The following is a 15,447-nucleotide window of genomic DNA, read 5'->3' on the forward strand; positions in this document are numbered from 1 at the left end:
CGTATGCTACTGTAGTAGAAATCGCAATAGATAAGAATGAACGTGCACCTAAAATGAGCTAAAATGTGTGACGTCCAGTCGAGAATGATCCTCGTGCTGCAGCGCGCTCTCTGTCGCTCGGCTATTTAAACAGCTCCACACCAAAACTCCGTAGCCCTCCGCCTGCAAACTCCAACACGTTCCCTCCAGCCCAGGCGAAAGCGTACCGGAGCAGCGAAGCACCCTCCAGCGACGTCGCTCGCTCCACATCCGACAAGCGACGGTGAGCCCCTCCCCTCCCCTCTCCCTCCGTCTCGTTCGAATATTTGGAACTAGCTATCCAGCGTGGGCTTCATTTCTTGCTGGTGAATCCTTTTCTTCTCCTGCATCTACTTCTTTTTCTTGCTGGTCCATCGTTTCTTTTTGAGACAAGGAATTGAACTAGTAGTGCCTTCTTGTCCTAGCTACTCGCTTGGATCCATGGACTCCTGGCAAAGAAGGGTTGGATCCATGGAAGAGGCCAGCGAATGGGCGCTCCTCACGGCCTCCTACGCCGCCAACTCCGCAATCGTCCACGCTGTCTACCGCTACCTCGTCCCCTGCAGCCAGGTAACGACGAGTGCACAACCAGTGATTCTCCTGTCCTGTGTTCCACTACTACAACCCGTTGGCTCTTGGCTGGTTGCTAGATATCCCGATCAAATCTTTTATCCGGGTTCGTCCTCTGCTGCAGTCCTTGTTTCGGCGGTGCGACCAGCTGACGAGCGTGGATCCCGCCGAGGACACCACCCTCTGGACCGGGATGCTGTGCTGCCTGCGCCACACTCCAGGCGGCCGCGGCGGTGCTAGCGTTGCGGCTCCCGTGCCACCGTCGATGGGTCCGCCCCGCCTTCGCCTACTTCGCACTCGCGCTCACCATCGTCATCCACTGCATGTACGCCGTCGCCGTCGCAGCCCGCCTCTTCCTCGTCGACGACCCACAAGACATGTTCATCACGATCTTCTGCACCGTGGCCCTCGTCTTCTTCGTGGCGGGCGACATCAGCAGCTTCCTGGCGCTCTTCCATGGAGGTGAGGAGTAGGACTGAGAAGCAGGGCAAGCTGTACGTAATCGACTAGTATATGATCAGACATATATAATTCATATGCTTATGCATGTCCAGCTTCCGCATAGTCCATGTTGGTGAAATTGGTACTGCATGCAGTTTATATACATGAACTCATGTTTTTTTTTTTTTTGCGAGGGATATGAACTCATGTTGTTCCCGGTGTTGAGAACTGTTACTCATTCATTTTCTATGAACCGGTGGCCGGTGTATCAATGTAGTCCATGTGGGTTCCAAATGTCGGTTTGGTCCGGATTTTTCCACTCGTGTGAGATTGTTTAGTACTGTACACGTGCGTGCATATCGATCATGGGTGCAATCCTACATGTCAGCGTGCACACGTGATGTGCAGTCCTACATATCGTTAGCCATCCATGGTACAGACTGTAGAGGCATACTAGCGCTGATCTTTAGGTCGGATCGAGCCTCAGTCTCAACTTGGTGAAATGATTCAGGAATAATGCTAACGTCGTTGTATCACATCCTATGGTTGACAGGATGTAGGCCAACTGTGTTAGGATAAGTTGTATAGGGAGAGGAAAGTAGTTTAAATTGTACTCTGTCTTCTATCCCTTCTTCTGTTCCAACTCCTGTAACCTTGATCGATCCTGTTACGATCGATCGTTCCTTGTAAGCCACGGCAATGTTTCTATATCTTCTATATCTAAATAGCTAGCCCCCACTAAGGTATTTCTCTCAACATGCAAGCATGCCACCTCATCATTCAACATGCATAAGAAAAGGCCCACCTCAACATGCAACTATGCATATTAAAAATCCACTACAACATGCATGCATGTAAAATTCCATTTTATTATGCTATTTACATTTAATTCTTATATACTTTCAGAAACTATTGTTTCAAGAATTCATGTTCCATATAATCAAAATCTCATTGAAATATTGCAAACATTTTCGCAACAACGTGTGGCCCAGACGAAGGGTTCTACGCTTCCCACAATAACTTATATGGTAATCAGAGCCCCTTCCTCTCGTACATCTAGCCACGACAATTAGATCGATCTAGTTGATCGAGAAGAGAGAAAAAAAGAGAGCCGAGAGAAAGCTATGGCAGGCACCGCCGCTAGCATCGCTGCTTCCACCGAGAACTCCTTGACCACATCCACCATGAGTTCCCTATCCACCCAATCTGCCGGATCCACCTATGGGTCTTCTTCCACCTCCAGCAGCTCTATCTCTCTCGGTTCACCTCCATCGGAGAAGCTCATGAGGACAAATTTCCTCCTTTGGAAGGCCATCATGCTACCCCAGATCAAGGGAGCACAGATGGAACACTTCCTGGACGCTGCAACGCCGGCGCCTCCTCCTACGCTCACCATCAACAAGGATGGGAAAGAAGAGCAGATCGTCAACTACGCCCGCACAATCTGGTATGCTCAACAACAACAATTGCAAGGTTATCTAATGGCATCTCTGTCTTGGGAGGTTCTTGCCCAGGTGGTGACTCTCCAGACACCGGCTGAAGTGTGGGCGGCGATCCATGCCACCTTTGCTGCTCACACCCAGGCGCAAGAAATCAACAACCGCATCGAGCTTGCCAATCTTCATAAGGGGAACTCCACTATGGCAGAGTATCTCGCCAAAATCAAGGCGCTGGCGGACGAGATCGCCACCATTAGCGCTCCTCTCACAGATCGGGAGATGACCTCCTACGTCCTGAAGGGACTTAACCTGGAGTACAACTCCGTGGTCTCAGCCTTGCAAGCCCGCGTCGAGCCCATCACCACGCCAGAACTCTACAGCCAGCTTCTTAGCTTCGAGGCGCGCGTTAATCTTCTGCAAGGTACACATCACCGCCAGTCTTCTGTTAACAGTGCTTCTCGAGGGCGCGGCAATAGTGGTCGCGGCCGTGGTCACCAAGGTCGTGGCCGTGGCGGCGGTCATGGCGGGCGTGGCAACAATCAGGCTCCACCCCGCTTTTGTGGTGGTGACCGCGGTGGAGGCTACAACAGCAACAACACCTCCTCCAACTCCCGCCGCACTAGGTGTCAACTATGCAAGAAACCGGGCCATGAAGTCATTGACTGCTGACACCGGTTTGACGAAGACTTTGTACCTGATGCACGTCATGCAGCCGCTGCCATCCGGGAGCAAGGAGGAGGTGATGGTGATACAGTCTGGTATGCGGACTCCGGCGCTACGGACCATGTCACAAACGAGCTAGAAAAGCTTGCTCTTCGCGAGAGATATCATGGCAATGATCAGATTCACACCGCAAACGGCGGAGGTATGGAAATTCAACACATTGGTCAAGCTTCTATTAATTCATCTAATCTTAAACGTGATCTAGTTCTTAAAGATGTCCTTCATGTTCCTGAAGCTGACAAAAATCTAGCATCTATGTCTCGTTTAACTCTCGACAATAATGTTTTCTTTGAGACTCATCCCACCTATTTTCTCATAAAGGATCGGGCAACGAGGGAGCTCATTCATCACGGTAGATGCATCGGAGGGCTTTACCCCATCACATCAAGAGTCTTTAGTCACAAGCGTCGTCAAGTCTACTCCGTCACCAAACCCTCCTTGGCAAGGTGGCATCAAAGATTAGGACATCCTTCTTCAATCGTAGTCAAGCAAGTAGTCAATAAAGGCAATTTGTCATTGTCAAATAGTTCCAATAATGAGTCTGTGTGTGAAGCTTGTCAATGTGCCAAGAGTCACCAACTTCCCTATCCTGTGTCCAGTAGTGTGTCTCATGCTCCTTTAGAGCTAATTTTCAGTGATGTATGGGGTCACGCAAGAGATTCTTTTGGAAGGAAGAAATATTATGTTAGTTTCATTGATGATTATAGCAAGTTCACCTGGATATATTTGCTTAAGTATAAATCAGAAGTATATTCTGTTTTCCAAGAGTTTCAGAAACTTGTTGAGAGATATTTTGACAAGAAAATTCTTGCAGTCCAAAGTGACTGGGGAGGAGAGTATGAGAAACTCAATGCTTTCTTTCGTGACATAGGTATTATTCACCATGTATCTTGCCCTCATGCTCATCAACAGAACGGCTCGGCTGAGAGAAAACACCGTCACATTGTTGAAGTTGGTCTCTCTTTATTAGCTCATGCTTCCATGCCACTTAAATATTGGGATGAAGCCTTCATCACAGCTACTTATCTCATTAATCGTCTCCCTAGTAGAGTTATTGGCAATACAACTCCTTTGGAACGTCTGTTTCATCAAAAACCAGACTATAACTCCCTCAAAATTTTTGGGTGTGCTTGCTACCCAAATTTGCGTCCTTATAATCGCCACAAACTTGAGTTTCGTTCTACTCAGTGTGTCTTCCTTGGCTATAGTAATCTTCATAAAGGATATAAGTGCCTAGAAGTTACTACAGGTCGCATCTATATTTCTCGAGATGTTGTCTTCGATGAGACCTTGTTTCCTTTTGCAAAACTTCATCCAAATGCCGGAGCCTTGCTTCGTTCTGAAATTTCCCTTCTTTTCAGACTCTTTATCTAATTCTGATCACAAGGGTGACTTAATTAGAACTGATCATGTGGAAAAATCCATGGAAAATCTGGAGAATTTTGATAATTGTGCAGCAGCAGGGCGTGATTTTATGTGTGCAGACAATGCCAAAACTGGCGCTGGATCCCAGGAGGAATTTCCTGCAGGCGCGGAATCTGAGGCGCGGCGATCCAAGGCAGATCTCCCTGCAGGCGCGCGGTCCCAGGAGGGAATCGGCGGCGCTGCAGGCGCTGCGCCTGCGCCTGACGATGCATGCACGCCCAGCACGGGGTGACGCGCTGCTGCGGGGCAGATGGCCGGCAACTGCCCAAGAGCGGACCCCACCAGCGACAACGAGGCTGGTGGCCGCACGCGCTCTCCTGCGCCAACGGGCGGCACGCGCTATGCGCCAGCAGGCGCTGATTCAGTAGTCGCTGATTTCGGTGTTGATTCTGCCGGGCCCAGCGAGGTGCGCTTGGATCTGGAGCCAGATTCGGCTGATCTGGTCGGTTCAGCTGCATCCTCCAGATCTTCTGTGGCAGGGTCTACAGCGGTGCAACACACAGTACTTCCGCTCCGTCATACAAGATCTCAGTCTGGAATTACCAATGAGAAGGTTTATACTGATGGTACAATCAGGTATGATAAAACTAAGCGAGCTTTTCTTATTAGTACCAGTGAGCCCACACATTTGCATGATGCTCTTGCTCACAAAGATTGGAAGAAGGCTATGGATGATGAATATGATGCACTCATGAAAAATAAAACTTGGCATTTAGTATCAACAAAAAAGGACAGTAATGTGATTGATTGTAAGTGGGTATACAAGATCAAAAGGAAAGCTGATGGGAGTATAGACAGATACAAGGCTAGGTTGGTTGCAAGGTTTTAAGCAAAGGTTTGGTATCGACTATGAGGATACTTTTAGTCTTGTTATTAAAGTAACTACTATTCGTCTTGTATTGTCTATTGCTATTTCCAGAGGATGGAGTCTACGACAGCTAGATATTCAGAACGCGTTTCTTCATGGTGTTCTTGAGGAAGAAGTGTTCATGCGGCAGCCACCAGGATATGAAAATAAAAACACACCACACTATGTTTGTAAGTTGGATAAATCATTGTATGGGTTGAAGCAGGCCCCAAGAGCTTGGTATTCAAGGTTGAGCACACAACTACAATGGCTTGAGTTTACACCATCAAAGGCAGATACCTCATTATTCTTTTACAGTAAGAACAGTATTACCATGTTTGTTCTTGTCTATGTTGATGATATAATTGTTGCCAGTTCAAATTCAGATGCAACTACCTGTCTCCTTAAGGATTTGAAACTAGAGTTTGCTCTCAAGGACTTGGGAGATCTTCATTATTTTCTTGGAATTGAGGTCAAGAAGGTAAAAGATGGTATACTTCTTACATAGGAAAAATATGCTGCTGACATTCTGAAACGGGTACATATGGAAAAGTGTAAGCCTGTGAGGATGCAACAAACTATAGGAGTGTTGTAGGTGCTCTTCAGTATCTGGCTCTTATACGTCCTGATATTTCTTATTCTGTGAACAAAGTTTGTCAGTATTTGCATTCTCCTACTACAGCTCATTGGACTGCAGTAAAAAGGATCTTGAGGTATCTTAGATATACAGAGGGACTTGGTCTTCAGATTGTCAAGTCCACATCTCTTCTTGTGTCTGCCTATTCTGATGCAGATTGGGCAGGGTGTGCTGATGACAGAAGGTCTACAGGTGGTTTTGCTGTGTTTCTGGGAACAAATCTTGTGTCATGGAGTGCGAGAAAGCAGGCTACTGTCTCAAGGTCGAGTACTGAGGCTGGGTATAAAGCTTTAGCAAATGCTACAGCTGAAGTCATGTGGATTCAAACATTGCTTCATGAACTTGGAATTAAAATTCCTCAAGCTGCAAGGTTATGGTGTGACAACATTGGTGCAACCTATCTTTCAGCTAATCCTGTTTTTCATGCACGTACAAAACACATTGAAGTTGATTTTCATTTTGTAAGAGAACGAGTGGCTCGAAAGCTACTTGACATCAGGTTTATACCTACAGGGGATCAACTTGCTGATGGCTTCACAAAACCGCTTACTATGAAGAGACTGGATGAGTTCAAGTACAATCTTAACCTTGGTAAGATTACTTGAGGTTTAGATTGAGGGGGAGTGTTAGGATAAGTTGTATAGGGAGAGGAAAGTAGTTTAAACTGTACTCTGTCTTCTATCCCTTCTTCTGTTCCAACTCCTGTAACCTTGATCGATCCTGTTACGATCGATCGTTCCTTGTAAGCCACGGCAATGTTTCTATATAATGCACGGCAATGTTTCTATATAATGCAATGCGGCCCAGACGAAGGGTTCTACGCTTCCCACAATAACTTATAAACTGACCTAACACATGTCTAGTTCTACTTTTCTACCACATCGCCATACATGCTCTGTGGCGCGTTGCTCTGTAGCAAGGCGACCCAATGAGGAAGGACATGAAAAAGATGATTGCACGGTGACAATGTACTCTGAAATTCGTAAATCTAATGTTTACGGCCAGTCAAATTGCCTAGACATAAATTGTCCAATTTACTGTGGAACATTGCTACACGGACGACACTTCATGCACGACACGCGCACGATGCTACATATCCTACCATTCATGCGTCAGACCAAAATGCAGAAAGCTGTTGGATTAGGCGTCGTGCAAGGATCGTCCGAGCATATGTCGTCTCTAAAGTAGTTTCGTTTACTGTGTTAGTCCGACTACAATCAAAACCATTTCGGGTGGTTGCTTATCTATGAACACAACTGTAGCGGTGAACAGGCCTATAGATGGAGTCACACTAGCGGTGGGCACTGCCTGAACCCCGCCACTAGTATTTTTGCCTGATAACTATGGCGGATAGAAAAGCGGGCTCGTCATTGAAATTGACAGACCAGTGGCAGGCGCGAGACTAGGCCCACCACTGGTTCTCAAGACCGAAGTTAGCTGTGGGACAACAGCACTAGTGACAAGTGGCAGGCTTGTTTATCTACCCGCCACTGTTGAAACACTTAGGTATTTTGTCAGAATTTACTATGTTTTTTAATTATGGTGTGGTATATTTTTTACCTTGTTATTGTATGAAAAAAATGCATTTATTTAACTAGATACAATTCATATGTGAACTACATACCCAATTGATGTCCACGTAGTTCTTATTTGTAGATATGGCCTAAATACATAGTCAATAACTTAAATGGTATGTTTTCAGCTATTTTTGGCATTTTTAATGTACATGTGTTCAAATTTAATTTATCTCTAATAAATAACTAGAAATACATTAAATACACTAAATATATCATATAAACCTAGATCCAAACTTTGAACACTGAACTTGCAATGATGTATATTTAACATAGAAAAAGTTTGAAGGGGAAAGGATGAAAAATAATTGTGTTTCCTGTCAAACCCAATAGTTTCTCTTCGACACCCTGTTACTTCCCGAGAGTCTCTTCAGTCTTTACACAAAGTGCATCAATTTTTTTCATAATTTTCTCTTCTAATAATGCAAATATGACAATTTTGTAAACTTACAATCTTATAAATGTGTATGTGTGACACATGTATTTGAATGTGCCTTGCACAAACACACAAAAATTATAATCTTACAAATCTGACAAGATTCATATGAAAAAATGCCATCTTAAGCCTTAGATTTTACTTTGAACAAAAGAGTACATCTCAAGTACTAAACAGAATGAAAAAATGCAAAAATAATAGTAGGAGTAAGTGGGCATGTGGACTCCATGTGTCATAAAAAATAATATTTTGAGGTCGAGCAACTGGGAATCCATGTGTCTTGTTGCTCTGTCGTAGTGGGATACATATGTCTGGTTGTTGCCAGTGGCGGAGCCAAAAATATAGCAAAGAACTTCCAAACCGCACATTCACATTAATAATTAAGTGAAAATCTTAACATAATAGTCTGACAAAAAAGAAGTTTTGTTAGACTGAGGCTTGAGAACAGAAGACATAAAATTAGCTTTGCATAGAGGCAAACTCGCCGTGTTGCCAACAAAGGTAAATCTATCCATACCAGATGTCACTAGATGTCATTGTGCAATTTCTTCCACCATGGTCAAAATCCTCTCACTTGTTCATTTTGCCAAAAGAAAGACATAACAAGCTTCCATAGAGGCAAACTCGTCATGTTACCAAAGTCCTAGAAGACATTACAAGATAAAAAAATGATTTTGTAATTCAAATAAGTTTAGTTGTGAGATGTGAATATATTCAAAATAAAAATCCTACAAAAATAAAGATGGTCAAATGGAACATACTAATAGTGTGCTAAATAAAATCACGAGTCAAATGGAACATACCAATAGCGCTGCTGCTACTTTGAGGCTGTACTTGATGTCTTGGGTGTGCTTCAAATCGATCCCTAATCCTAATTTCCATGGAGGATTCTTACCGAGCAAACTGCCGAACCTGCATGAGACTATGAGAAGGAGGGGATGAGGGAGGATAGACTTGCCTGGGTACCGTCAGCCGTGCGTCCAGCCATCTAGGGCTCAAGGCCAGCCGCCGGCCGTGCACTCGCAGCCTGAGAAACGAACAGACGAGGGAGCAGGAGAGATCGATTTGCAAATGCGTCGTACACGCTATTTTTTTTAAGAATTACGTACACAATATTGGTGGTATGTATTCCATCGGGTCAATTGTTTCAGCCTGGGCTGTGAACCGTGACAAACAAGACCCAATTGTTTTTGCCCGGGTAATGCAGGAAACGAACAGGTTTAGCCCATTATATGTTTGTTGACCGCTGTTGTCGCCGCGCCAGCGAGCCCGGGCAAGTGCCCAGGGTCGCTGGGCGGTGCCTCCGCCACTGGTCGTTGCTATGTCTTCAAAATTTACAGGGATACAAAATGAGTGCCAACTTTTTAGCAAAATGTTGATTCATTTTTGTTTCATAAAATTTCTGCCCCTCAATATGTCAACATTTTAGTGAAGGTCATGCTGATTTTTTTCGTCAGTTTATAATTTCTTATTCTTATTTATTAATTTAAATGCAACAAATGGAGTGCCCAGCTATTTTGACACTAGGGTTTGTGTGTCGATATTGGATTGCACAACAACTGCTTCTACCTCACGCTTTCGAAGGGCTTCTAATGGATGACGGTATATATGTTTTACGAATTATTGCACATAATTGATCCATAAGCACGCCTTAAGGAGTTTTCTTAACATGTGTATTTTGTTCCTTCTTTATTATTGTTTCAGTGCATCCCCTGTTTTGCAAGGCCGGACCTCCTAAAGAAGTAGAATATCGCCATGGATCAGGAGACTAGCACCATTGCCTACCTCAACAGCAAACATGGTTTCTATTACAAGATTACGACCCATAACTAAAAAGAGCAAACCCATTTTGATTGTTCTAATTGAGGGAATTTGCCAAAGCTTACAAATTGGAGGAAGGGATGAATCTCCAATTTGATATTAGCAAATGTTATCATTCTTATCTTGACATCTGGGTGGATTTGGAGACCATTCCATTCCTTCTTGACTGTAAATTTCTTAAGCATACTTTGTAATTAACATTTATATTTTGGATAGCGTACTTCAAAGCGCTAAGAGCAACTCAGAATATAGTAGACAACACTTATTATACTGTTCGCACCGCGCTTAATTGGGAGGAGAAGAGGTACGCCTTCTTCTTTGTTGATGGTACTAAGTCGCTTGCGGACACTTACAATGCCGGAAAAAAAATGATGCACCATACATGCCACTAGTGCATGCCTTGAAAAAGACCAACATTCATGACAAATATCTAGTAAGAATTGTATTCAATTTCATCTTTTCCATATATTCTTCGTAAATTAAGTATAGTGCTTACTATGTTACCATTGCGTTATTGCAATAGAAGCAGATGTGTTGTGCTTGAGGTGATGGATAGTAATGGTGACATGACACTTATCTGCCATGACAGGACCAATTTCAGAGACACCTAATGCATTGCAGCCCTACCAGATGGATGTGTCTAGTTAATGGGTGGAGTCAAATATAGAAGGAGTGCAAGCTGTATATTGGAGCTACGTGGATCTCTATGGTAGACTCTGGAAGTGAAGGAATTTTTTCTTTTCTTCACATCAATTACGGAAAGACAAACCTAGCTTGTAGTTGTCAATGACCTTTCGAGTCATAGTCCTATTTGACTATTTAACGTGTTTTAGGCTAAACCTAGTATGTATTGTTCAATGGTTAAATTATGTGTTGTTTAGTCATGATACTAATTAACTAGTGGATGTGATGATGGGTATCAATGTAATATTGCACCGTAATGTAATTTCTTATGTGTATCAACATAATATGCATGTAAAGTGTGCAAAACGCTACCTTGCGGCAAAATGCTGCCGCGATAGAGGTTTTTAGTTTACCTGGGCGACGCTTCAATGGCAGGCATTTAACACAGACTGCCACTGATATAAAACTTATCGGTGATAGATGCTCTGCCTGCCACTGGTGACATGTTAGCAGTGGCCAGAGGTCAGTGTCGCCCCTCTACACAGCCAAGCCCGCCACAGCTAGCCTATTTTGCAATGTTGAACATAATCAACTGATATGCATTGCTAATTATTTAATTCGCTAATTTCCTTCGTCGTTGTTGAATATAGTTGCATATGCATTGAGTTTCTCATCATCTTCGAGCACCATTAGCACTTTCCTTTTCTGAAAATTGAGGTGAAGTCCTAACATCACTTTAAAGAGATACAACAATAACTTAATGGTTCTAGCTTTCCCAGTCTCATATTTAAAGAACAGAATGGCTCTATTTCTCCTTCCGAAAACTTATATGTTATATGATATTAGTGTTACTGTTAATAAAAAATTGCTGCAATGGTAGCATTTTCGGCTAGCCATTTGGTTGGGAAAATGTTGTCGTGGTGACTTTATTTGTATGCATGAAAATTATATTAGTGGTGTGTTCCTATTACAACACGTCACTAATGTTTTGTGTTACTAGTGGCGTGCCTCTGGGTGACACACCACTAGTATGCCTGTTACTCGTGGCGTGCTGCCATGCGGCATGCCACCACTATGTCTGTTACTAATGGTGTGGGCTACCACACCACCAGTAACATTTACTAGTGCTGCCATATTACTAGAGTGGGGACATCACACAACCAATGTGGTTTTGGACACACCATTGCTAGCCATTCATGTACTATTGGGAAGATCTGCGTGCTTTGCTCACCTCAAAAACCTCTCCTCCTCCCCTCTTATCTTCTTCCCAATAGATAGCTCCCATCTCCCTAGTTCATGCCTCACCTCCTTGCCCTCACACAGTAGTGAAGCAGCACCTTGGTCTTGCTGCCCTGTTTGCGGCGAGGCACTTTTGTATGCGCTATCGTTGTGTGTCGTCGTGGGATCCAGAGATCACGAAGGTGCTTGGTTTCACTATTACTCAAACTAAGTTCGCCATCATCGTGGGGAGCTAGAGCAGCTTGAACGTCCAACGGAAGATGTGCTCATTGGTGTCGTTGACAAGTGTGGTGGCACAGTTCATGGGAAGAAGTGGCACCAGGAGGGCTGAAGGATGTGTTTAGAGGCGACGAGGGACGGAGGGAGGGAGAGAGAGAGAGAGAGAGAGATGACTGGATCAAAGGAATAGGGGGAGAAGCTATGGCCCAATGACAAGTGGGTCCCACTTCAAGGAAGTTTTATGCAAGTTGAATTTTAGCGATTTTGAATTTATTGTCGCTCGTATTAGCCTAGATAAGTTTTGGCAATTGTCACCACAGCGAATTTTGTGATCTAAATATTGTAGGATCTACAAGCGTTGCTCCTGTAGGCCTAATATCAAGTGCGACGGCCAACGGGGTAACCCATGACATGGCCACAGTGGTGCACGATAGCTAGTAGGTCCACTAGTGGTGGAGGCATGTAGCTTGACCATCGGTTGCTTCGTCGAGGCGCCATGTAGTAGACACTACAGCGTAGCTCGACACATTGTAGACGGTGACCACATGAGAACGACCACCATTAGGCTGCCATGCAGGCCCGTCCTGCATGGTGCATCATGACGTACATCATTGATATTTGGCATTGCAAGCTCCGGAAATGATGAGTTTATCTTGTCCGTCTGCCATGGGGCAGCACCTATGCTGAGGGGACAGATGCAAGTCCATTGTGCATCATGACAGTTAGGTGTTGTTATCCCATTTAAGGAGCCAATCTTCACTTAATTTTCTATGCCAGATCCCATTTGATCAATGATAGAGAAAACATATGTAGAAGTTGATGTGCGTATGTATTCTGATCTTCATTCCGATGCAAGCTACATCAGAATTGTTGTTTTTAGAGTACAACTAATTCATACATAGGAGTCGGTCTCTTCCCGGTCAAAGTAAAAAGAAACAAGGAAAACAACAGAGAATGAATTAGGTGCAATGTTCTCGCTTAGGAATCATAAAAGGTTGTGAAAAGAAAGAAATTTAAGCTCACTCAAGATAATGCCTTGAAACCACAAGTTGATGGGAAGCACGTCATGCCTCATCACTTTATGCCTCATATAGGCAATGCCATCAATCGCCATGACTTTGTTTTGACACGCTTTTCGATGTTACTTTATACTTTTGGCTTCTTTGACATGCACTAGTAGAAAACAGGGCTTTGGTCCAGACCGGGTCAGCCCATTAGTCCCGGTTCAGTCCAGAACCGGGACCAATGTGGGCATTGGTCCCGGTTCATGAGCCCAGGGGGCCGGCCGGGCCACGTGGGCCATTGGTCCCGGTTCATCTGGACCTTTTGGTCCCGGTTGGTGGGATGAACCGGGGCCAATGGGCCTCGCTCCTGGCCCACCACCATTGGTCTCGGTTGGTGGCTTGAACCGGGACCAAAGGCTCCCCTTTAGTCCCGGCTCAAGTCACCAACCGGGACCAATGAGGTGCCTATATATACCTCTCGCTCGCGAGCAGAGCACCCCAGTGCTGTGTTTTTCTCTGGCCGAGGGGGAGAGGGCTTGGTGGTGCTCTAGCTCACCTCCTATGCACACAAGGTGTTCGATGGAATGCCCGAGCCACACTACTTAAGCTTTCTTCTCTCCAAGCTCGACCTCCAAGCTCCATTTTTCATAATATTTGTCTAGGTTTAGCAGTCCGTCATGCCCCGTCCCCGTCTTCACCGCCGTCGATCACCCGCGCCGAGCTCATCGCCGGCACCACCGTGGTGAGCTTCTTGTTCTTATCTTCTTTCTGAAAGGAAAAATATTCTTACTTGTATGTTTACATAGATACTTGTATTATTTTCTTACTTTTATTATTGCATCTTATATAGTGCGATGGTTTTGGTATCCGTCCCTGTCGGCCCTCGTCCTGTCTATGATTCGGATGTGGTATATATATTATCTTTATAACTATTGGTTCATTTATTGTTTATGAAAATTATGCCGACCAACGTGACATAGATTTTATTTATGTAGGATGTATGTGAATCGGAAATGCCAACCGACCCTATTGTCGAGAGGTTAAATTTAGTTGAAGAAGAAAACAATTTGTTGAAGGAAAAAATAAAAAAAATTGAGGAGGAGAAGATGATATTAGAGTTGCATGTTGCGGATGTCGTCGATGATCACAAGATCAAGATGGATGCAATACGCTTGAAGATTAGAAAGATTAGAAAATATGCCATTCATACCAAGGCTTGGTATCATTATGCCGTTGGATCAATTGTTACCTTGGTTGCGATTATGATCACATTTGTTTTCGCATTGAAATGTTTTACATAGTTTCAATGTATGGTTTAATTAATTAGATGCTCTGGAGAGCTATATGTTGTTAGATGAGAACTATGTATGCACTTTGGTTTTAATGTGATGATGAACTTCTATTAATTTGGACACTTAATTATATATAATGCACGCAGATGAACCGGCAATGGATGTACGGTGACAGACACACCCGCGAGTACATTAAGGGCGTGCATGAGTTTCTCGATGCGGCTGAGGCAAACAAGCAGAATGGTTTTATGTGTTGTCCATGCACTGAATGTGGGAATACGAGGTCTTACTCTAACCGGAAAATCCTTCACTCCTACCTGCTTTACAAGGGTTTCATGCCACACTATAATGTTTGGACGAGGCACGGAGAAATAGGGGTTATGATGGAAGACGGCAAAGAAGAAGAGTACGATGACAACTATGTGCCCCCTGAATACGGTGATGCTGCAACGGGGGGAGCTGGTGAAGATCAAGAGGAACCAGACGATGTGCCCAATGATGCTGCAACGGGTGAAGGTGCTGAAGATCAAGAGGAACCAGACGATGTGCCCGATGATGATGATCTCCGTCGGGTCATTGTCGATGCAAGGACGCAATGCGAAAGTCAAAAGGAGAAGCTGAAGTTCGATCGCATGTTAGAGGATCACAAAAAAGGGTTATACCCCAATTGCGAAGATGGCAACACAAAGCTCGGTACCGTACTGAAATTGATGCAGTGGAAGGCAGAGAATGATGTGGCTGACAAAGGATTTGAGAAGCTACTAAAAATATTGAAGAAGAAGCTTTCAAAGGATAATGAATTGCCCGACAGTACATACGCAGCAAAGAAGGTCGTATGCCCTCTAGGATTGGAGGTGGAGAAGATACATGCATGCTCTAATGACTGCATCCTCTACCGCGGTGCATACAAGGATCTGAACGCATGCCTGGTATGCGGTGCATTGCGGTATAAGATCAGATGAGATGACCCTGGTGATGTTGACGGCAAGCCGCCTGGAAGAGGGTTCCTGCGAAGGTGATGTGGTATGCTCCTATAATACCACGGTTGAAACGTCTGTTCAGAAATGAAGAGCATGCCAAGTTGATGCGATGGCACAGTGAGAACCGAAAGAAAGATGGGAAGTTGAGAGCACCCGCT

At 44.4% G+C, this 15,447-nt stretch overlaps 1 protein-coding gene across 1 annotated transcript; it reads left to right on the forward strand.

Moving 5' to 3' along the window:
• The first annotated feature begins 489 nt into the window (after window positions 1–489).
• On the forward strand, window positions 490–1,749 carry LOC123101173 (uncharacterized). Its single transcript, XM_044522748.1, has 2 exons — window positions 490–625; window positions 745–1,749. Exons 1-2 carry the CDS (start codon window positions 490–492, stop codon window positions 1,059–1,061), a joined length of 453 nt encoding a protein of 150 aa, XP_044378683.1. The 3' UTR covers window positions 1,062–1,749.
• The last annotated feature ends 13,698 nt before the right edge of the window (window positions 1,750–15,447 follow it).

Source organism: Triticum aestivum, chromosome 5A (genome assembly GCF_018294505.1).
Source record: "Triticum aestivum cultivar Chinese Spring chromosome 5A, IWGSC CS RefSeq v2.1, whole genome shotgun sequence".
Taxonomy (NCBI): domain Eukaryota; kingdom Viridiplantae; phylum Streptophyta; class Magnoliopsida; order Poales; family Poaceae; genus Triticum; species Triticum aestivum.